Source organism: Pagrus pagrus (assembly GCF_965226575.1).
Source record: "Pagrus pagrus genome assembly, chromosome: 12".
NCBI classification, from domain to species: Eukaryota; Metazoa; Chordata; class Actinopteri; order Spariformes; family Sparidae; genus Pagrus; species Pagrus pagrus.
In genome coordinates this window covers 4,275,197-4,299,384 of record NC_140196.1, presented here as the reverse complement: position 1 = coordinate 4,299,384, position 24,188 = coordinate 4,275,197, and the positions used below count along the sequence as shown (strand labels likewise).

The following is a 24,188-nucleotide window of genomic DNA, read 5'->3' as shown; positions in this document are numbered from 1 at the left end:
CCAGTCAGCTGGAGCTCGGCACTGCAGTTTCCCTCATCATCCTGCAGGGCCTGGTGCCTGCTGTGCTGGGGACAGCCATGCAAGCTGAGGGGCTCCTCTTCTATTCTGCATTTGGAGCCAGACTATAAATGCAATCTTGCTTTTCTTCTTCTTGCATTGATTTAACCTGAACTTCCATCATCTGTCTGTCTCCTTGCACAGTCCAGTTAACTCTCCTTTCATATTTAGCTCATTACAAGTCGAACAATCAGGAGCTTTTGATGCTTTTGCTCATAAAACAAAGTTTAGACTGAGACTGTGAATCACATGGCTCTGCTGTGGAGCCTAAACGCCTCAGACTTGCAGCCCTACTTTTTGTGTGTGTGTGTGTGTGTGTGTGTGTGTGTGTGTGTGTGTGCAGCCTGCTTTGCTGGCTAACTTGCTAGTAGGCTAATCTCTGCTGGCAACTTTCAGACAGCATGAGCCGAGGTCTTACAACTAATTACACCAAAATAAAACGCGTGTTTGTCCTCCGACGTGTTAAAAACTCGCATTTAATGCGTCCAAAGCTTGCAAACAAAACAACAACGGAGCACTTTGTTCCCGAAAAAGGGAAGTTTTGCGGGTTTTACCCAAACACAAGAGCCACAATGGCGGTGCGCCTTTTTTCTTTGAAAGCAGGAGCAACGCACGGCGGATAAAAAACAAAAAAAGAAACCCGCACATGTTACCGCGTTGCTTTTACATGAAAGAGGACAGACACGAGCAGAAGACAGGCAGAAGACAGGGACTCCTCTCCCCTCCTCTCTTTTGCAGTTTGTATCCCAAGTTAGCGCCATGTTGAGATGGTGAGTGCGCCTGCGGGACGTCGGGAACACCGTTTTTTTTTTTCCCCTCCTCCTCTTCCCGCAGGAAAACAAAACAAAACAAACAAAAAAAGCCGCAAGAAAACACAAGTACCCGCCGCTTACCTTCGCGATAGCCTTCTTGTATCTCATGACAGCCTGCTGGATGAGCGTGAGCACTTTAATATTCCCATCCCCGCACGGCACCACCACCCGGGTCCGGCCAAAACACACCGTGACTTTCATGGTCGTAGTATCCACAGATCTTGGCCGGATTCGGAGTAAAACCGAGGAAGAGGAGGAGGAAGAAGAGGAGAAATCATCCGCGTGGGGATAGAAAGCAGGAGCATTGGGTTCTGTTGTTGTTCGGTTCGGCTCGCCGGTCGTCCCAGTGCGTATTCCCCTCCACAGGAGCGAGGACTAAAGGTCTCTCCGCCTCTCCCCGCCGGACGACATTGTTTTCTGTGTGTTTCCAGACCACCTGTTTAGCTCCTCTCTCTCCCTCCTTCGCTCTCTCTCTCTCTCTCTCTCGGTCCCAATCCCTGTGTCTCCCAGTGTCTCTCTCCCTCCCTCCCTCCCTCTCTCTCTCTCTCTCCCTCTCTCTCCCTCTCTCTCTCTGTGCTGAGCTAATGCTCGGTCACGTGTTGCGTTCAGGTGCCTCCCGGAATGTTTGAATCCAGACTTGAACTGAAATTTGAAATGATTTCAAAGTACACTTACTCCAGTGTTGTACTGAAGTACTACACATTCGAGGTACTCGCATGCCTGCTTTACTCGAGTAGTACATTTTTATGTGACTTTCTACTTTCTACTCCACTACATCTCAGAGCCAAATATTCAGTGAAGTAGTGCAATATTTACGACAAATAATGTGCAATAACCCATATTTCAACTGTAGCATTATTTATTACATTGTATATATAGATATATTTCTAGTAGAATGTACATTTCTTATATTTTTATTCTATTTTTGTTATTCTTGCTTACATATAGTTTTTATTTTTCTGCATATTTTCTAAGACTTTTGAATGGGAGCAGCTGTAGCGCAAGCAATTTCCCCTCTGGGATCAATAAAGTATTTCTGATTCTGATTCTGGTACTCAAAGAAGTCATACCTTGGTAAAAGTTAAAATATTACTTTTATAACACTGAATGGCACCCACTTTAATAGCAAGCTACTTGAGTAAAAGTCTTAAAGTATCCAACATTGTATGTACTTATGTATCAAAAGTTATTTTCTGCCAATAAATGTACTTATGTATCAAAAGAAACGTAAACGCTCAAACGTAAACGTCGACTGTTTGGTGACAACATTCAAATAAAAAGGACCTGGTCCACAGCCACTGCTATCAAGTCTAAGAAATCTAAGACTTTGCCATTGTTGCCATGTTTATCAAGTTTATAACCCTGAGAAAACTTCATAACTAACAAGCTTAAAGGCTGAGATGGAAAATATGGATGCCTTTGAACAGAAATATGTTATTTAAGGGGCAGAGAGGACATTTTATTAACAGTCTGTTTTTGTATCGCTTGCAATCTGTAAATTATTAATGGTCGTATCTCTAATCCCAATGTAACTTTTAGTCATCTCAGTCTGTGCAGCATAGCTTCTATTTATAGTAAACACCTCAGTGCTGAAGAGAAAACAGCTGTAGCGAGTGTTTAGCTCAGACTTTAATCACTCGGCTACTTAAGATGCAATGAAGCCTTAATGAATTAACAGCTACTTTAGGATATGAATTATTGAACGCATCCGCTGGGCAACATGACAGATGTGCCGCTTGTTATTGCAGCTTTGAGTAGCTCTGCATTATGCCTCCATTTCACATTGTTGTAAATAAGTTTCTATGAATACTTAAGAGATGAATAATAAAAACTGATTAAAGTTGTCACCGCACATTTTTCCCCTCACATTAAACTGTTTTTTTAAAAAATAAATGAATATGCAAATATGAAATAAAACCTCTCAACAAAATACACAAACCAAAAAGTGCATACTTAAGCAAGAAAAGAAAAATTGCATCTGGGGTTTCAAACATTTGAAGCCGGTTTTTACGTGCGGTCCTTGAAGGCATCAGAGGAGCAGGGGAGGCCACAGTTGCAGTCCCTCCACCTCCTCCACCCCCACCTCCTCCAACCAGTGTGGTTAGGATGGGTAATGTTTGGCACGCGGGGAAGCTAAATTGTCCTCACATGGACGACATCAGTTATAAGATTATATTCAAAGTAATAAATCGATGATCACAGAGCAGATTACTGCTGCTGCAGCCTGCAGATGTGTCCTCACACGACTAGAAAGTTTAGTCAACTCTTTTAAAGTGATGGCATTTTTTCTTGGCCCTCCTGTGTTTCTGCTCTGGTTTAATGTGAGATCTTGAGTGATTTAAGATTAGCATTAGGATTAGTCAGAGATTAGGAGTGCCAACAGAGAAACACATTATAAGTAATTCAAGTCTTCACAAGTCCGGTGATCTAACTCTCAGTGGGCGTGCATATGTCCTTCATTGGGCTTTCGGTTCTTTCCGCCAAGTAATGTTATATATATTTTTATTGCTGCACTTAATGATACATCACCACTTGTTAAACGCCCCGGGGCTTCTTGTGCACCTGCTCCTTTTCCTATTTCAGTCCATCGTTCCGCACAAGTCTGAAACTGAACCAAACCGCCGAATGAAAAGCAGTCCAGATCCATCTGGGGAGCCTTTAGGAACAGCTGCCCCCCGGCACACATGGGCCACATTGACGGACTTGTACGGCTGAACATGCACCGAAGGGACCAGACTAATTCAAGAAACACCCACCTGAGCCAGCACAACTTATTTCTCCTGCCGTCTGAGAAGTTCTGTACCAGTTTTGACACTCGATTCCCTCCAATTACATCTTTAGAGAAGATGTGATTCTTCATAATTTAACATAATAAAAACACAAGGGTGTAACATGAAGTTTAGTGGGGACATGAAAACAGAGGAGAGCCATTTAATATCAGCTATGTGGAAAAGTGTGTGTACTTTACATGGGCACTGGTTAAAGTGGATAGCTCCACCAGTTTGTGCCAACGTGCAGCTGTGAGACTATTTTAACTCTTAAAACAGCTGGAGCGCTCACAGGCCACCAACCACAGCCTCAGCAGCTGTCACAACGGATTTAAACAGCCTCGACTTTGGAGAGTATGAGCGCTTGTTCAGTGTGGTTTTTTAACAAAAAGGTAACTCAGAGGGACTGTACACCCACACTGGTAGGATTAAAGATAATATCTGGGCTATTTTTAGTGAAGGGGACTGTTGTAGGTGTTGTAGCATTACAGCAGACTTTACATTTTAGAGATTTAGCGCAAAATCCACCAGGAGAGTGAGATTCAGTTTTACAAGCAACGGTGAAGTGAAGGGGAAAGGCCAAAGGTCAAAACCACCTTGCACAGTGACTGTTTTACCAGAGTGGTGGTGGAGAATCAGCACAGGCTTGTATCTCTCATCAAAGTGTCAAACTTAAGACTAACTTTAGGGTAACTCAAAGTCCGTGGAGTTTTGATTGTTTTTAATGTTTGACACCGAAATGAGAAATCTACCGTTTGAAATGACATCAAATACAAAATTATTTATTTGTGCTAGCTAGAGAAAGAGTTCTTGTTCTTGTTTGGTCATCTGCTTTATTATTTTAATGAGAGTTTTGACCAAAAAAAGTCACTTACTGGCTTTTTCAAAAGTGCAACTATGATGCAAGCTGCAGCTGAAGCTCTGGAAAAAGCAGAAAAGTGGAATATCAGTTACTTTTTCCTCTGTTTTTCTATCTCAGACTTAATTCTCAGGTCAAGAATGAACTGTCCTGCTCACCAGGTTATACATTACAGTTACAGGTCTGGTATTTGGGCTTTGGATACAATTAAAATATGATATTTTTCATGCATGCATGCAAAACACAAGTTGAATGCAAGTGATTTGGATCATATATTACCCATTCAGGGATAATCTTAGTTGACCAGTTGCCCAGTTGTACTTGAAATGTGTTACTTTCAGGTCCCCCATACGTAAGCAAATGTTTCTTATCATTTTAAATAAGTTATATAAGTTACTCCAAACAAAGGACAGAGTCACATTTGCATTTTCAAGCAGTCTGGTACCTTTAAAACCAGCATCAGGAGCAGGAAGGTGTCAGGATACAACCGCTATTAAAATTCAGGTTTGCAGGCCAGTTGTAACCAGTAAACATGTGAAAGTCAACTGAAATAGTGCAAATATGCTTCAATAGCCTCCCAAAAATAAAAAAACCACCTGCTTTCTCTCAGTCAAGGAAGAAATGAGCCTTTATTGAACTCCATAAGGGAAATCAGGTGTTGCAGTAGCAGGATGACAGAAATATGTGGTAAGAAAGTAAAAATAAAAACCTAAAAACAAAAAATTGAAGTATGTAAAGTAGAAATAAGATTATAAAAGTACACATACACATACAGTACTTACTTATAGCGTTGTATTTAGCTAATAGTGCAGTACCATCTCAAACAAATTGACATATCGGCGTGGTTAGAAGCAGCAGAGTGATCGTTAAAGAACATGTAAAGTTATGCAATCTACTATAACAGCATATAGTTCAGAATACTACATAATACTTACGTATATTATGTATACTGGTGTTGTCTGTATAAATACAGAAGTATAACACAGTACATTATGTAATAAGAATCTTGCAGCACTGGTTTCATAATCCCAAACCCTCACTGTGGACTAATTTAGGGCACCAGTTATAACACCAGTTAATAACATGTAAGTCTAAATAACCACCTGTCAGATGTGACGTTTGTGTCAGACAGAGCATCATATCTGGATCAGTACTGACCTCTGCTGGTGCCCAGAGGATGGTTACTCTCTGTCAAACGGCTTCTCGCTCAATGTAATCACATGTTGTGAGCGTGTAGTAACGTCTGTTATGTATCGGCTTTATTTATTGTTCCCAAAATAAGATTCCACTGAGAATCTGCTGTTTGTTGAACACTGAACACGGACACGCAACATTTGTCAGATGCAGTTTGTGTGACAGTTGATCATATTGACAATATAACAGCTGGTGTTGAGCAAAATCAAAAACTGAAAACAGATCAGCGGAGACATTTAAAACAGCAGGACGACTCAGTTAAGATGTGTGTTGGTTGTGTGGATGGCTCTGACAAAACAAACACATTGACTATCTGAGCCAAGAACCCTGAGGGCTCCCAGCCCACAACCTCTCATTAAGTCCTCAGACACATTATCTGCAGCTTCCTACATGGTCTGAGACGCTGACATTTCCATTGTTATGCAAGAAATACAGCAGTCACATCATTATCTCCTCGCAGCTGTTAGTGCAGAAGTGTCTAAAGCTATACATCAGCATTAATTCAGGCTTTTATAGAAATAATTAAGGGAAAAAATATAGCTGTTTGACCTCTGAAAATGTTTAAAAAATCAACTTGTCTGAAAGGACTGTGAAATTTTACGAATTAGCCCAGTTAAGCTGCACAACGGACGCCCAAATACCTCTTTGATGGTATTAACAGCATGTAATTGTGTTACGCGTTCATCCCAGGCTAATTTTGTGCTAAAGAGCTGTCTGGCCCAGGTCATATTTGGCGCCCTGCTGTCAGGCCTTTGCAGCCCCCCGAGGGTCCCCCTTCTGCTGCTGGTACTCGACCATCTGGAGCCTCCATCCTCTGACCGCAGGACAGGCCAAGGAGATGAAGGAGGAGGAGGAGGAGAAAGGACAAGAGGGTGAGCAGTTGGGACGAGGGCGACACAGGCCAAATAACTGATGCAATCTCAGCCCATTATTTAGATGAATGTCACAGAGTTTTAGAAAATGAATGATAGCTACAATGAGCTGAGATGAAAATGAGAATACAAGGGGAACTGGGAAACAGTATGGAAAGTTGTACATTTTGTCTTTATTACACTTTTGGATTGTTGTTTTCTTTTTTAGAAGGTAGAAAATGTGAAATTCAAACTGCAAGCAATGTGTATTTTACTCCTCCACTCTCCATAAACACAGCACACGAAAACCTTCATTTCAGTTCTGTGTTTTGGTGAATTAGATGGTTTTTCGTCACACTGCTGAGAGATTAAAGGGAGGGACTGGCTCTCCATGCAGAGCAGTGCTCTCTGATGACAGCAGGGGCGGTGTTTCGAACAGTACGACCTCTCCTGGCACGCAGGAGGACAGATGGTGGCTCTGGGGTCAGCCAGAGTCAGATCTAAATAAAGGAATTCAGCATGTACGGAACAAATTCTACAGTACATCCAAAGCACTGTACACAACATTAGATCAGTATTAAATAAGAGTGCATACCTCCACCAGGGCCCAACACCACCTTTAATTCAATCTAGTTAAAACCAATATCAAATAAAACATAATGAAATCAGCTAGATTCTGATTTTTATTTGGATCCACATCAAATTATACTCACTCACTGATACCAGCCACCCAAAATATGCGTTTTTCATCAAGATCCATGCATTATTCCCTGAGACTTTTGCAAGAATTAAAAAAAACCCACCCTGTCTTGCAATGTTAAAGAAAATGAGAAAGACTTCCCGGATCCTTCCCTTTATCCAGATCCACAACAAAAGTTAATGGGGTCCATTCTGGGCCGAAACCCATTGTCCATCCAAGTTTCATGGAAATCCGTTGTGTAGTTTTTGTGTCATCCTGCTGACAAACCAACCAACCATCTGACCAACAAACAGACAAGGGCAAGGATAAAGAAAACTGCAATCCAGTCTTATCAATTAAGACTTTTTTTTACGATCACAACATAGTAAACCTGGATATACTGTGGAATTTTGTTTTATCCTTTGTTTTCAGTCCTGTTTCAGACAATGTGGTTAATTTCAATTTCATTTCAAGTTCTTAATCCAGTCGTCCATGTCACTACTCTTAATGGTACATGAATACGCCTGCAGAATTGGAAAATAATTTTACTTCCTGTTGGGATCTGGTATTATTTATCAACTTTGGTAACACTTTATAATAACCATTGTTAATAAATGGTAAATGTATAGTTAAGTAAATGTATTTTAATAGTTATTTTACTGTTAACAAACAATTAAATGCTTTATAAACCATTGATAACATCAGTTCCAACTTTATTTATAATTAATAATACGTATTGATGAACTACACTCTATTTATTAACCATTTACAAAGTATAATGTACATCAGTCTCAACTTTAGATTTATGTCTCTGTCCTAAAATAAACTGTAATATTGGCTTGAATGTTATAAAATATATCAAATAAATTGAATTGTGTTGCACGTCTGCTTTTTAAAGTGCTGTTACTTATTTCAGCCAGTAGATGGGATGGTTACTCTGATCTGTAAACATGTGTGTGACCATAATAAAAACACTGAAATATAAAACCCCAGATTTATTTTTAAAAAGGCTTAATTTCAAATTGTTTAGTAACACCTCTCACCAATTTATATCAATGTAAAGTTGAATCAAGTTTTATTGCTTAAATTCAATTTAAGTAAATGTCCTGCCTTTAGTTTTGTAACACATTATAGAACATTTATTCAACGTAATGTCACTTTATGGCTTGTTAATAGCCATATTTTCTCTCTCTCAATAAAGAGGAATATTACTGATAAACACATATTTTGTAGCTGACTTGATCTTTGTAGCCTATCAAGGCGGTTCGGTCCAAAACAGAGTAAACAGAGCAACCAGGGCAGAACGGGTCTTTAAAGCTTCACATATGAATAAATGACCCCTTACTGAAATATTATGTGCTAATTAAAAGTAAAATTATTATTCGTTTCCGATTTAAAACGCTCATAAGAAGATTCTGACAGCTGCTCGTTCACGCCGCGCATCGACGAACGCGGAAGTAGGGTCGGAGCGCACCCTCTCGCTCCGCCTGCATACTCTTCGACGACAGACCGACTCGTCGGCCGACATTTTCGGCGCAGCATCATCAGCGCTGACGTGAAACTACGTGAGCGGAGGCACAGGCCGGCCACCCATGCTGTAATCAGTGACGAGTCACACTACGTAAAACTTCGGTAAGTCCCTGCAAAGCTGTCACATTTCTTTTGCTCAGCGCCGGTCAGGCGAAGGACAGGCTGCAAAAAAAAAAAACCCACGTCTGCGCTCCGAGACTTTCCATTAAAAGTTTTTTTGTGCTTTGCGAACAGGCTGATGAATTTAGCTTTAGATCAACATGGAGGAGAGAAAATGTTCCCAGCCCGCTCCGCTGGCAGCTGCAGCTCCTCTCTGCTCAAGTTTAACAGCGCTGCGTCAAGTGCGAAGGGCTTAGATGGGTGTCGGATGAAAAAGGTGTCACTTCAAAATAAAATATTTAAAAAAATGTCAGTGCTTTTCGTTTTGTTCCAACTTCCTTTTTTTATTTTTATTTTTACTAATTTAATCTATATTTCTTTATTTCTAATTAAATGATATTCCCCTTCAAAATAAAAGTGTTCAAATGAAACAGCATATTTGTGAAGTGACGGTGCAGCCTTATTTACAGGGAAGTGACATTCATGAACTTCTTTGAGGAATTCGTCGAAAATAAACCAGTGAATTAGTGGAAATTGTGGGTCACAAGTTGGGGTTTCATTTTCAGAGAAATTAAAAATGATTATCTTTTACTTTGCAGCGAAAAAAACAAACAAACAAAAAAACAAACAGGGCAAATTATGCTTCGATTTTATTGTAATCTCTTGATTTCATATTTGCATGACATCTTTCAATCTTTCAGCAGCAGATAGTAGATAATTTAAACTTGAGACAGACCTCGTGCTTGGAGCACATCTTGTGGTTGTACTGGAGAGTCCCTGATGAAAACATTTTTGAAACACTTGAACTGCATTCTGCTTTTCCGGCCGGTGACTGTGACGCCGGTGCTGACACAAACACTGTCACTCTAAACATATTTTCATGGAGAGATTTACGTACCGACATTTGTTTTGACTTTTTATGTCACGTCACAGATTCACTGACAGTTTTTCATTTTGCAGCTTCGAGCTACACAGGAGTTTCTTCTTGCCATGTTGTCAACAGGAACATCGTTAAACCTTTAAGGTGACGATGAAAATGTAGGCGTTAGGTGTCACGTGAAAAGCCAATCATTTGTTTGAGATCTCTGATATGGGTTTTGGAAAAAAGAAAATATAAGTGAGGGCTCTGTCAGCCTCAGTGTTAGTATTAGTAAGATGCTTTTCTTTATGATCAGGTGACGGACTATGGATGCCTCAGTCTCACCTCAGCCGGACAGCACATTAAACGACTCAGTGACGGATGGAGAGGAGAATCACAGTGAAGCCAGTCCGTCTTCTGAGGATCCTCCTCAGGTGCACACACACACACACACACACACACACACACCTCATGATGAAGTGTTCGGTGATTGAAGCTGACAGAGGAGCTACAGTATGTTGTCAGTGTTGATGCTACAGAGTCATTTTTGCATCTCTGGATTTTTGGCGTGAACGTCTTGATCCTTACCTGCAGGAGTCGGAGGCAGAAGAGTCTCCAGGTGTGACCGTCGTCCAGCTGTCTGACGGTCAGACGGTGCAGGTCCAGGGAGTAATCCAGGTCCCTCAGACCTCTGTCATACAGTCACCACAAGTCCAGACTGCCCAGGTGAGAGCATGAAATGGCCTCTGACATTTTTTCAACTCGCTTATTTTTCTAAAACAGAGACCAGGTTCAGCAAGAGCTGTTCTACAGTCCTTTGGTGTCCAAGTCGTTTTTCAAAAAGACAAATCTCAATTATATCAGAGCAGGTTTCAAGCCAAGTCTTAGGTCAGTGGAGTCAAGTCCATGCCAAGTCCCCAGTCTGTCAGCAAGCCTCAAGTCACTGAAGACAAGTCAAGGTTAAGTCTCCAGTTATTCAAGACATGACCAAGTCAGATCTGTCAGCGCAAGCCTCAAGTCATGTCACGAGTCATTAAGGGCAAGTCCAGGTCAAGTCTCAAATCGTTAATGTCAAATCTAAGCCAGGTCAAGTCATTCAAGACACGAGCAAGTCGGATCTGTCAGGGCAAGCCTCATATCAAGCCTCATGTCACTGAAGACAAGTCCAAGTAATTTCTCAAGTCTTTCAAGAAAACTCTAGGTCAGGTCTGTTAGAGTAAGCGTCAAGTCAAAACTTGGCGTTGCATCCAGGTAATTTCTCGAGTCTCTCAAGTCAATTCGAGTCCCATCTGTCAGATCAAGTCTCAAGTCATTCAAGCAAGTCCAAGTTAAGTCTTTATTCTGCTGGAGGTAGTCTCAAGTCATACTAGACAAGCCCTAGTGAACTCTCAAGACTTTGATAACAAGTCTCAAGTCAAGTATCAAGTCACCGAAGACAAGTCCAGGTCATTCCTCATGTCTTTCAAGTCAGTTCGAGTCACATCTGTCAGATCAAGTCTCAAGTCATTCAAGAGAAGTGAAGGTTAACTCTTACAAAGATAAAACTGTGTGTAGACCTAATTACAGGTTGTGATGTCAGAGTTAGTGTGTTAGTGAATGAGGATTTAGGCGGCGTGTGTAGGAGGTCCTCCAGAGTGCATGTGGTCCAGTGTTGTGCATCTGTTAATAGGATTGATGTGAGTAAGAGGAGCTGAGGGTTAAGCTCCTCGGTCTAACCTTCACATTCGGGAGATGTTGTTGTTGTTGTGTCTGGGCCAGAGGGCAGCGCCGTGAACTGAAGACACATCAGACGACAGCGACCCGCGGGCTGAAGCTGTGTGACGCTGGCTACGAGTCATAATGTGACTGTCTCGCTGAATGATGTGGTGTAGGTGCACAGATGTTACAGCAGTCTCAGCGTTCAGCGAAACAGCTCGTGGACGGGAAATGAAGTGATACTCCTCACAGATTGTTATCAGGCCACATCTTGCAGCAGATATTGTCGCATGTGCAGCTCGATTTGCAAAGCACTGCTTACTCTGTAATTTCATGAAAACAAGGAAACTGGTCAGGAAAGAGATCATACTGGTTAACTTTTTCGGTGAAACAGCACATGTAAAAACCACAGCTTGGTTTTGTTAACTGATTTCAAAGTAGTCTGTACTATCAGCGAGTTTCATCAATAACAAGGTTGACATCTTTGTGGTATTGGTTGCACTTCGTCAGTAATAACTACACTGTCATAGAAATACTCTGATTCTTAAAGCCAGTTCTTGGAGACGGTTAACTAAAAGTTTTCTATTTGCTCCTCTAAACATGTGGAGACAGATACTTTACACAGTGATTCAAGACATGAAACTTTGCTCACAGCCTTCAGAAATTATGACAAACGCAGCCAGTGTGCAACTTGTACCAACCTCTGCTCCGAGAGCATTAATCTAAAAAGCACAGACCTGACTTCCACTACCAGTAACTGTACACGCACACGCTGTTTAAACTGGCATAAATCAGACCGTCTCTGGCACAGACGATGTCCTCTAACAGTGCTGAGGCAGCCTTTGCGTTAGTAATGCACAACCATTACGCACCAGTGTGAGTCATAAAAGCTTACTGATTGATGGAACGTAACCAGGTCAGGTTTATATTTGTTATCGTTTAACAGCAGTGCGATTTAGGTGAGAACATGTAAAGCTGTTTATTCTCGCTGCAGTGAAATTACGCTTGGAGAAAGGAGGCTGTCAAAGGCAAACTCAAACAAGTTTTACACAGTTAAGTGTGTTTACAGGTCTTCAGGAGTCCTACTGCATATGTGACAGAAGTACTATAAAGCCTTTTATGGCTCCAGAGGAAGCTGCGTGTAATCTGATGAATTGCCTTGTTGCATTGTGGGTAATGTAAGCACCGGGTTTGAAAAAAGCAGTCCTATAACACAGTTGGACTCATTATGGACAGTTTAAAATAAAAAGATCAACATGGGAAACTTTTTATTCCACACATTCTCCTTCCTTTTCAAAACCTGGTGCCTACATTACCCACAATGCAACTTAGCCACGGCGTGAAATCACTGGAGGGCCACAAAAAGACTATACTACACTATACTGCTTTGTTTGAATACGCAGTAGTATCTGCCAAAGATGTGTAAACACACTTGATCGTGTAAAATTGGTGGAATTTCCCTTTAAGTCACACATTCTCAAATAATTACACAGTTTACGGAGCTCTGTAAGGGCTCTATTGAGACGTGTGATGGTTTGAAAAGATTAAGGCTCAAAATAAAACGCTGCTCAAAATCTCACATTGACGTCATCCTTCTCTGTGACACATCCAGAAAACTGTGTACAGAAAGCAACCACCCCCAGTGATCACACTTAACACCACAGATATTGGCAATAATAAAAAAAAAAAACTACTCACCACTTTTTTAACTCTCTTTTTTTTTTTTTTTCTACAGATCACCACCATGGCAGAGCTGAAGGATGGCGCGCCGGCGATAGACACCCAGAAGAGACGAGAGATACTCTCCAGGCGCCCCTCTTATCGGTGAGAGGACGTCATCAGTAAATAAACCCGTGATAAAAACGCAAATTGGCGTGTAAAGACTGATAATGTTGAACTTTATGTGTGGAATCACTTTCTGGACTTCTTCTTCTCCCAACAGAAAAATACTCAATGAGCTTTCGTCGGATTCACCGGCAGTTCCCAAAATCGACGAAGAGAAGACGGAGGAGGAGGTGCCGGTGTCCAGCGCGGCCTCAGCATCAGTGCCGACCTCCATCTACCAGACCAGCTCAGGACAATATAGTCAGTGCACACATGAACAGGGACATGAGCAGAACCGGAACCAGGCTCAGTTCAGTTTACCCATTAAATCAAACTCACTCTATAGATATTTAAACCCTGTTTACAGAAGTATTTTTCCTTCTCCTTTTTTCAAATGATATGTTTTCTACCAGTTAAGTGTGGTAAATTGCTTAAAATACAGCAGTCCCAGGTGCCTCGGTGCTGTTGCTATGGAGAACATGGAGTACAACCAGAAGCACAAATCCAAGCATTCAGAAAGCTTTGATGAGTCAATCAGGAGCAATAAACAGCGTCATTCGATGCTGCATTTGACGCAAATCAGCTGCTCGGGAACATCATTTTCAGCCTGGTGATTAAACATGTCATGCTGCGGTGCTTTTAGGGAATTGTGGTTGACTTATACTGTTGATTTTGTGTCTTATTGTCTTTATTTTACCACACATTCAACCACAAGGGTTCATGTTTCATCAGATATCTCACATTTTCTCTGACACGTCTGAATAAAACGTTGGATTTCTTGATCTCAGATACTTGCCACTTATCCATTTCATTTATACTTGCTGTACTCTGAAACCCACACAGTTGCCTTCACTCAGGGGAGAACCATCCAGTTGACCAGCCCTGGAGCTGAAGCCCTTCAGGGGGCCCAGACCCTGACGGTGGCCACCTCTCCCACCCCTCAGCCTGGAGCCACGATCCTGCAGTGTGCGGCTCAACCTGGAGACTCCCAGCAGCAGTACTACATTCAGGGAGGGCAGGTGCTCATCCAAGGTAGGATTCATCTTATTGTAAAGGAATTTAACGTGTACATGTTGAGAAAGTGCAGAAAAATGTGTCAGAAATGATTAAAATTGTGCTGTATGCATACAGAGATACATAATACATAAGTACCTCTGTCTATCTGCCAGCATGAAAAACATTCATTTTTACAGTGCCTGCATACATTTAGGCTAAAATGACAATCTGTGTAAATGTAACATGATAATCCTAAGAGATTCTGACCTAGAAAAAAGTGGGGCATTGTGTAGAAGACAATGTACAGGTTACACCCACAACCCTTGCCCTACCTGAGTGTCAGATCGCTTCACTCAACAAACAGAGCCCTCTGTATCTTTTCTCATGCAGTTTGTATTCGGGGATCATCTGTGAATGGACTTGTCTGCTCTTGTGTGCTGCTCTCATGTTGTATACACCCATCCTTTTCTCTGGCAGATGTCAGAAATGGGTGGGAGCGAGGAAAACGTCTGAGCAGGATGGAAGTCGGTCTACCTGACAGACCGTGACGATTAGTTTTAAAAGCTTTACTGACAGTAAGACAGACTTTAAAGAAGCAGTTTGTGCTCAGCGGCGTCTGTTTACATTATGAACACGTGACTATGCCCGCGCTTGGTTACATAAAACTGCTGAGTTACGGTTTTAACTTTCCAAGTTGGTTAAGGAGAAGCAGCCAAGTCCACATGGTCTTTTTCTCTGTTTGGTTTGCTCTCTCTTGGTCGGAGTTTCCATCAACACTGTACATGAGTGGAGGTCCTGGATGTTGGAGTTTTCCAGTAGCATATTAACGTGTCAAATCAAAGCATGTACACTGTGATTAGATTAGTTTCCGTACTTTGCATGGTAACAAAATGATTGTGGTGGCTCGGCATGCAGGCAAAATGCATTAAAACAAGGATGAGCGTGGAATGCAGGCAGAGGCTGCTGATAGCAAAGTATGGAGCGACGCAAGACAAGTCGAGCTGCGCTGACGTACACGTGACATTTCCCACTCACCCTGTCAATCTGGCGGTCTATTTAAACTGCAAAAAATCTCCCATCGCTCCCTCTGTCTGCCAAGGCCACCACCGGCCCAGCATCCACCTGTAGGCTCCGACTGGGGGGGTTCAAGATGTTTTGCAAGATGAGGTCGAAGCCTAGACACCGAACTCTGACAGTGTTTTGCTGCTTTAATAGACGTTTCAAACGTGAGTTGTGTGAGTTGACTGAAATGTGAATACAGTAAAAACTCAGTTTTTTTTTTTAATTTCAGTTTCAATTATCGAATTCAAAAGCAGTATTGGCATATATCAGTATAGCTGTTGGTGCTGTTTGTGTTGGAGACCTTAAAATTCAAAATCCAAAAGCGAATCAGGAATTTGGAGAATCGTAACACCCCTAGTAAAAACCCCAATTTTCCCTGGGGACGACAGAAAAACAGTAAAACCTGCACTTAATTCTCTTCTATTACAATGTTTTCCTTTCTACTTTCTTTTTTTTATCGACATATATGTCTTAAAATGATGGCAATATGCAACAGGTGTTTTTTTTTGTTTTTGCGATGAAGCCAATTATTTTGACAAAAAGCTTTTTAAAAGAAGCTCAATAGAAATAATGTAAAAGGAAAAATGTCCCAGTGTGTTTGCGATGCATTTATAATCAGATGGATACAATTAATGGTTCAGATTCAGTGGTCAAATTGTGAACAAGCTAACATCCAAACACAGTTCAACATAGTTAACTGAAACCGGCCCAGTCGCCAGGATGTAACGTTAGCAGTTAACGTTCTACAAACCACAGATACGCCCAAGGTTGAAATTAGCACCAAACGTGGCATATCGTGTTCACATTATATGCGTATCAGCTGTCTTTCACAAGCCGCAAGGTTGCCAAACGGGCGACCGCAGATCGAGCCTGTGGGAGGATTTCCCAGCCATTTGTGTGGAGACCAAAGCTGGCTCCGTTTATGTGGTGACAAAACTGGGTGTTTTTCATGGAGACCTGGGGACATTTCCAGATGTTTATGTGGCAATCAAATTTTTCGTGGAGACCAAAGCAGGTAGTTTAAGCCAAACCGGGATGTTTTCCTAACCCTAACCATGTGTTTTTTGTGTCTTAACCTAAGCAGAGCATAAGCACACGTCGTCACAAGAGAGAAAAAAATAATTTAACCTAAACAAACATCAAGTTGCAACATAAACATACTTTAAGTTTTCACTTATCCGAAGTGTTGGAGACACGTAGTTATCCAGCTGTGTATCAGTGATTGAAGGAGAAGTTCAGTCAATCTTTAGAGAGACTCTCAGTCATGATAAACTGCTTGTCATGCTTACGGTTTGTTCACATTGTGTGGTTTCATGACCTTCTTTATGAAAAACCTCACAAACCGTGCTTTGTTGCAAGGTTTTTGTTTAGTTGAAATGAAACTGAAGATGGAAATTCGACTGTTATTTCACCTATGGCAGATCTCATCCATTACACCAACTTCACTGTAAACTACTTGCCTACTGATTTCAAAGAAAAACATCTATTCCTCTTACCGAAAATGTATAAAGCTTCAGTTCCTGTGTGACAGAGGAGTTTCCCAGCAAAGACCCATCAGGCAAGTTAAGTGTGTAAAACAGCAAATCTAATCTTTCGACAGGCTTTGTAAATAAATAACTGCTGTGTCCGCTACTGAATTCTACAGTTGTTGTGATCACTTGAAGCAAATGCACAAACCTCAATTATCTTTATTCTCTGTTTATTCCTTCCTCAAAGCTTTTTAAGACACAAACACGCACACACAAAAACCAAATATCTCCAATCAGGGTGCTCAACAGTTTGCACGGCAGCCACTTGGGACACAATATCCTCTTGTTTGTTGAGCGTCTCTCTAGTTGCGTCACTAGTGCTAAAAATACAACCCCTCCACTACCAACCCCTCCTCCCAGCTCTCCCTCCCTCCCTCCCTGCCTCACTGCCTGCTCAGCTCACATTGTGTTTCTCTATTTCAGCGTCTGATCCGCGGGGGGGAGGGGAGGAGGGTGGGAGGAACTCTAATCCAGGGTGTTTTACTGACTTCAGCGGGCAGGAGTGATGTCATTGTGATGTCAATGCCTGTAATTGTAATCGGGCTGCAAAGTTGACTGGTGACCACTCTGATTCAGAGAGAGCTGAGAGGGAAAAGGGAGAAGGAGGAAGGAGAGACGCTCTAGTGAAGCCAGAAGGGATATACTAAAAAAAAAAAAAAAAAGGTAGAAGAGAGTTTCTGTGCTGAGGTGTTTGGCCGCCGTGGTGCTGGATTATTGGAAACGAGAGATGGCTGTAACTGGGGATGAGACTGAGTCAGGTAGAGTTTCTCTTACACTTGTTTTTTTTCTCTGTGTGACATGCAAAAGTCTGTGTCTCTGCCTGTTAGTGAGATATGCATGTACTGCATGTGTTGTCAGCTGTCTTTTCTCAGTGTTTCTACTCTCTCAGGTGTTTTTGGGTATTTTTCCAACTACAAGAGCAAATATTTAATTCATCCAGCTGGAAGAAGAAATGTTTTTCTCGCAGTAATATAGTGATATTTGAATCACTTTTAAATGACTTTAACTCTAATGCATACAAGTGAAATTGAGGAAGCAACATACCACAGATTGGCCAGCCGTCCTTCCCATTTCAACACAGGAAAAGCAGCGTGACGGCTCAGAGTGTGTGCTTAAAGACAAGAAGGGAGAAAGCAGGTCAACATGCGTTTGGTTAGTTTGCTCAACTGTGTTCCTGTCAGCGTCTGTCCCGCTGTTACACACAAACACGCACTCGCACTCGCACACACACACAACGTCTGCTCTCTGAACCACTAGCGGTTGTCAGGCAGAAAGGCAGGGAGAGGTGGAGGGGGGGTAAGAAGTGAAGGGGCGGGTGACAGTGCGGCGGGGGGGTGGGGGGGTAAGATAGTCGTCGGTTTGACGTCACTCCAGTTTCCTGGAACAGAGGCCAGGCAGGGAAGAGAGAATGCAAAACGGGCGAGTGAGACGCACACACTGACGTCAGCACAGCCCGAGTCACTCTGTTATCACAATGAGAGAGACACGCTGTGTGTCATAGTGCGTGTGTGTGTGTGTCTGTGTGTACACCTGCTGTGTCTGTCTTTAAACGAGTGTGTGTTGTCTCTGTGTGTGTGTGTGTGTGTGGCTAGGAGAGAGAGAGAGGGGGGAGAAGATATAAACTTCTCAGGAACAAAGTGAAAAAGAGAAACTGAAATGTTGAGAGACAGCAGGCAGAGCAGAGCAGAGCAGAGCAGAGCAGAGCGGATAACAGTTGAGTCATCTAATTGATGACTCAACTCAAAAACAGAACATAAACCACATCCAGAGAGCTGCTGTTTACCAGAGTCAGGAGCGTTTTACTGATAAATACAATAAAGTGTTGGTTATCAGCGGCACACAGCAGGTTCAAATGGTGATTTCACGGTGGAGTGATGTAACCCGTTCAGAGCTATGGCAAGTGTCGAGAGGAAACACATCCAATGTGGGCGCACAAACAAGAACTCCTTCTCTTATTGTCATATTATGTGTATTAATGTAACATAATGTTAGTCGGTGTTGTTGACATTATCCCAGGGACAGAGCTGTTGAAGGACAGATGTATTAAAACCTCACAACAAACACCGGTAGCTTCGATTTCTACTGTTGCAGTCACTCGACACTCATCCCAGAGCAAACATTACTTATTTGTGTGCATGAATTAACTTAATTAAGAGCAGAAACCACTAATTGGTGCACACGAGGGCAAAGAAAGACTCCTTACACCTGGTGCTACATGTTAACATGAGGGGGGAAAAAACATCATTTTGATTTCTGAAGAGAAGTTTGGGAGTTTTTTGTTTGTTTTATTTTTTGGAGCCAGCATCTAGTGGCCGTTAGAGGAACTGCAGTGTAAGTCATATCATAAAGGCATTGAGTTAAACGAAGAAATGTAATAAGATACTGATGAGAGCACGTTCAGCGGACATTTCACACTTTCCCCAAGCTACCAAGGTACTAAATGATAAACATTTTTTTATCAGCACCTTTGTGTTGTTCACCTACATAGTAACAACCACTGTCAGAGACCAATGGAACAAAAATGCAGAAAAAAACCCAAATTTTTTCCCCCAACAAGTCGGGTCATTTAAGGCCAAATACCCTTTCACAAAGACAGTCATGGTCAGAGGAAGTTCATCTTTTCAGGCAGGAAGGAGAGCGGATAAGTGCTCTTGGCCGAAGCCGCCGTCGGACATCCTTTGATGAAATACTTGTATGTTTACTGTAAGAGGAAAATGTGAATAACTGTGCCAGTGAATAGATACTAAATAAATCCGCTCTTGATCACAGGACTTTAACGCCTTTTTTCCATCTTCCCCCCCCCACAGCCGCCACTGGAGACATCCCCGCCTACCAGCTGCGTTCGCCCAACTCGGGCCTGGCCCAGAGCATCGTGATGGCAGCGTCCCCGGGCAGCATGCAGAGCCCCCCGTCACAGCACGCCGAAGAGATCACCCGCAAGAGGGAGGTCCGACTGATGAAAAACAGGTGAGAGCTGCTGCCAGCAGGTGTCTGCGCGCCACTTTAAAGACGTCTGCCACTGCCTAAAATGAAGTTCTCACGCAAAAATGTAAAGAAAATAACTCTGATTCATTTTTAAAGGGATCAGAGAGGAAGTGATTGGGGTTACCAGAGTATGTAACTACTTCTGGAGAGAAAATAAGATTATGTTCATTGCGCAATAGTTCACAAATACAGTCACTGAGACGTCATTACAAGCACGAGTACTCAGCTCGAGTATGAATGGCTTCAAAGAGACTTTTTTTCTGTCCAGCAGTCAGAGCATGATTTCATTTTGGGATGAAAAAATGGTTGTGCTACTGAAATTATGTGTCATTATCTACTCAAGCCGATGGAAAGTCTGGTGATGTTTCCTAGTCCACAAAACCTGTCCTACCTGCTTTAAAACGTAAAAAAAACACCAACAAAAAAACATAAAATGGCTCCATACAGCTTTTCTGGTGTAAGTCAAGTCTCCAGAGAACCCAGAGAGATCCCAACTTTATTATAAATATGAAAATATGTTATTTGCCCCATTTTATAAGCTGAAATCTTCCCAGTAGCTGTACGCAGCATGTTTTGTGGCCTACAAAACTTAACTGACTTCCCTTCACCATGGCGGCGAGTCAAACTCTTCCTTTAGATGGGCTTAAAAGAGACTATAAAACCACAAGTTATCATTAAAAAACAACCTTTGAGATGATTTTTGGATTCATGCACTGAAATGAAAGAGACTCATCTGATTCTCAGTGGAACCAGAACCTCTGACAGACAGTCTGGAGGCTGATGTTCACACTTTTTTGGTTGCCAAAGTGACAAGTCACAAGTGGTGCGAAGGTCAAAGCTGCAGCATACTGCTTTCATAGTGTCCAAATGTTTCTGTGCCCTTGGTTTGTGCATGCTAGATGGGCAAATGCTGCAGCAGGCAGATGACTGTTTGTCTGGGAAAACCCAGACATAAATGTGGAAGCAGTTTACCAATAAAACTTGAAGCCGACAGCCGTGAAAACATCTGCTCCCTTGGATTGTGCATAGCTTGCATTTTGTCTGGGGCCTGAATTACATTTTCATCAAGCGACTCAAACATATTTGCCCTTTTCTTTTCTTTCCTCTCCAGGGAGGCAGCTCGTGAATGCCGCAGGAAAAAGAAAGAGTACGTCAAATGTCTGGAAAACCGCGTGGCTGTGTTGGAAAACCAAAACAAGACCCTGATTGAAGAGCTGAAAGCACTGAAGGACATTTACTGCCACAAAGCTGAGTAGCGGCGGCTGTTTGTGGTCACGGGCTGAAGACAGTGCCGTTTACAGACTGCTACAGCAAAACAAAAAAAAAAAAAAAGAAAGAAAAGACTCTGGAACAAAAACTGCTTTGGCCGTCTTTGTTTCTCTGCTCACTCAGGCCTGGTTTACGCTGAATTCAGAAGTGTCCCGGGGATATTCGAACAGCTCGAGTTTGCCAGTTTCGCTCTTCGTTCTTATCTTGTGGTCTTTGCATGTGAAGACTCAAGCTTCGTACACACTATGCTTTGCTGTTGCTTTTTGTGCGGGGGGGGGGCGAAGCCAGCCAATGAGAGCCAGCTTGAAGGAGGGGAACAGGAAGAGGAAATACAGGTGCTTCCTGAAAATGTGTCGCTCGAGCGCAGAGATTACGACAGAAACCTTCGGCAGGTCAGCCAGGTCTCGCTAACCAGCAAGTTTCTCTGAGGTCAGACGAGGTGCACACAAAGCTCCCGCAGATCCACCACCAGCTGCAACCAGGCAACTCAACCGTGTTTACCTGATAATGTCATCCGTTGTCATGTACGCTGCCCGTTTATTTGGTCGTCTCATGCATTCCTTCGTGCGAAAACACAATTGAGGAGAAATATCTTCAAACACTTTGTCAGTGAAGTGATTTCCTGGTATAGAAGTTCTTGATTTGGTCATAAAAGGTTTTTCAAGAAAACACGAGTGAACGAGAAGAAGTTTCACGGTGAACGTCCTCGTACGTTTGGAAGTTTATGCACGGATCTTTAAAGATGTATTTTAAGCCATTGGATAAAGTCCAAAAAGAGCCTTTATTTTTAATGACTAAAGTTGATTGTAGTGTTCAGAAAAATGACAAATAGTCGAAGCACAGAAAAGTACCAAAGTGTAAGTGTGAATATTATCAGAGTTTATATTCTATCTGCAGAGTTTCACTCCACAAGTTTATACACAGTAGAAAGCAAATGCAACCTATCATCTGGTGGTTGAACATGTTAAACAAATTGTTTACTCTCTCCTGGAAAAACCTGCATTTTCAAAACCAACATGGAAAAATAAGTGTTGTGCTTTACTGTCATGCAAGCGTCAGTTTTTTTTTGTTTTTCAAATGATGGATATCCATTGTGGTATTAAAACTGTATTTGATTATGGCTAGATATTAAAATGCTCTGTTTAAAGGGTGATGCCAATTTTCTTTTTCTTTTTTTTTAATGTAATGACACTTGATTTGAATGATAAAACATCATCTTGTGTTAATGTTTCTGGTGATTTTTGAAAAACTGCTTGCTTCTTCTGTTGATGTAGTTGTTGAGTTTGTTCCTTTAAGTATATTTTATTATTAGGAGAAGATGTTAGAAAGAGCACTTGTTCGTGTAACAGACCACCTCTTATAACTGCCAAAGCTCTTTACGTAACACCCCAGGTGTTTAACTACTGTTTAGCTCTGTGACAACATTATGAGTCATCCTGTGGTTGTCGTCTTGTGCACCAGCCAAGTGACCCGTCATGGTTCGTGTCCACAGATGAACGCTCGTTCTATAAAAAAATCAAAGTGATGACGATGATAAACTTCAGGTTTTTTCTTTGATATCAGCTGAACTGAATTTCTCTGCATGTAGTTTTTTTTTTTTTTTTTGCAGTTTCAAAACGGCTCCACCTTGTTCTCCTCTCAGTGTACTTCCTTGTTTTAGTTGTAAAAAAACAAAACTATTTTTTGTTTATCTAATAAAATGTTCAAATGTGATATGTGATAGTGAGTTACTGCTTGCCTCGTGCAGCTTCCTCCTCTTCAGGATTCAAAGGCAGGTAAATACATACCCATTCAGATAAGATCAATATTTTGTTTTATGTTGGAAGTTTCCGGTTTAGATTCTGTATTTTTTTTATTTCCTCTTTCGAAATAAGGACAGAATAATATTTTGAAAGGACAGAATGTTCTCTGCAGCATTGAATACATACAAAATAAGCAGTAGTAGTCACATTATTCCTTTCATCACTCTCACTCAGTGCTTCTCATGTCAAACCACCTTTTGTGAAGCCAAACGGTGAATGCCTTCATAGAAATAAAGCCACAGTACACACGCTCATGCCAAGGTTAAAGCATAGTGCTGTTGCTGCATACCTTCTGCTGTTCCTATCTCGCCGTGTTGCCTAAAGCACAGCTGCAGTCTGTCACAATCACCACTGAATCTTCTGGAGGGAAGATAAAGTGTGTTTTGTAACTTCTTTGCCTTATTTCCTCATTGAATCTCGACGTAATTAAACGTGACACTTAACATCACACCCTGTATTCTTTGTTAAAGGAACAGTTCACCCAAAAAATGAAAATTCAGTCATCGTCATCAGCTTGTCGAGCAAAAACAGCGTTGGAGTATTCTCCTCAAAAACAAAAAAATCACATAAAATGGCTCCGTGTAGTTCGTCTGGTGTAATCCAAGTCTCCAGAAGCTCAGAGGTTCAAACCTATTCGCCTTATTCAAGCCAAAAGTTTCACTGTAGCTTCTCAGCTAAAAGTGCTAGTGCGCACCCAATCCGAAGCGGGTGCATTAGCTCGACCAGCGTTGAGAGAAATTAAGTCGTTTCACATCAATTTGGACCTGAATTACTTCAAACAAGCTGTACGGAGCCACTGTTTGTTTTAAAACAAGTCCCCAGCTACTTCAGTTGTTCAGGACGATGCTGCAACAATGTTTTGCTGCAAATTTTCATTCTTGGGTGAACTCTTCCTTCAATACCCTCAACTTATTTCCCCCCAAGATTGTCGATTTGCAGTGATTTCATATTGTTACTGATCGATACCACAGATGCAGTATCATGTTCCCACAATGCCCTCTGTATCTACGTGACGTTTGAAGGCTGGTGCTATGAACTTCTGATGGTGTATCTAATCCTTTCTTTCTTGTTTTTCTTTTTTCTTTGTTGCAGTTGTAGCTCGAGGCGATTGGTGACGGTAGGAGTGGTATGTCTGTAACTTGTTTATCAGAAGTGATGTTAGAGTTTCCCGTTGTCCCCGAAGGTCACACGTTATGTAATATCCAGGTAAAAAAAAAAAAAAGTGATACAAACTTTGGGTTTTATTTTGGTGCTGTGATAACAGAGGTTAGCTTCCCTTTGAGGAAGTAATACATGTCTTTGTTTGCTGCATAACTTG

At 41.8% G+C, this 24,188-nt stretch overlaps 2 protein-coding genes across 10 annotated transcripts in view; one reads left to right on the top strand and one right to left on the bottom strand.

Annotated features, from left to right (window-relative positions):
• pard3ab (par-3 family cell polarity regulator alpha, b) overlaps positions 1–1,349 on the bottom strand; it is a 248,697-nt gene extending 247,348 nt beyond the window's left edge. For all 8 annotated transcript variants that reach the window (XM_084369105.1, XM_084369111.1, XM_084369108.1 and 5 more), the window contains exon 1: positions 951–1,349. In XM_084369105.1, coding sequence (XP_084225231.1) covers positions 951–1,070 — 120 coding nt within the window. In that variant the 5' untranslated portion in view covers positions 1,071–1,349. The remainder of the gene's footprint in view (positions 1–950) is intronic.
• A 7,408-nt stretch (positions 1,350–8,757) lies between these two features.
• Positions 8,758–22,781, top strand: crema (cAMP responsive element modulator a). 2 transcript variants are annotated; one of them, XM_084368151.1, is made up of 8 exons: positions 8,758–8,852; positions 10,025–10,142; positions 10,303–10,434; positions 13,139–13,227; positions 13,346–13,488; positions 14,071–14,259; positions 19,622–19,781; positions 20,911–22,781. In XM_084368151.1, exons 2-8 carry the CDS (start codon positions 10,035–10,037, stop codon positions 21,053–21,055), a joined length of 966 nt encoding a protein of 321 aa, XP_084224277.1. In that variant the 5' UTR covers positions 8,758–8,852; positions 10,025–10,034; the 3' UTR covers positions 21,056–22,781. The 2 variants fall into 2 exon arrangements, with proteins under 2 accessions (XP_084224277.1, XP_084224278.1); XM_084368152.1 differs by lacking the exons at positions 8,758–8,852; positions 10,025–10,142; positions 10,303–10,434; ... (1 more) ...; positions 13,346–13,488; positions 14,071–14,259 and adding an exon at positions 17,276–17,572.
• The last annotated feature ends 1,407 nt before the right edge of the window (positions 22,782–24,188 follow it).

Excerpts from the sequence above, each read along its gene's own strand:
- crema (XM_084368151.1), top strand. The coding sequence starts at position 10,035 with ATGGATGCCTCAGTCTCACCTCAGCCGGACAGCACATTAAACGACTCA. Across the intron at positions 10,435-13,138 it reads CACAAGTCCAGACTGCCCAG|ATCACCACCATGGCAGAGCT; the intron begins GTGAGAGCATGA and ends TTTTTTCTACAG. Across the intron at positions 14,260-19,621 it reads AGGGCAGGTGCTCATCCAAG|CCGCCACTGGAGACATCCCC; the intron begins GTAGGATTCATC and ends CCCCCCCCACAG.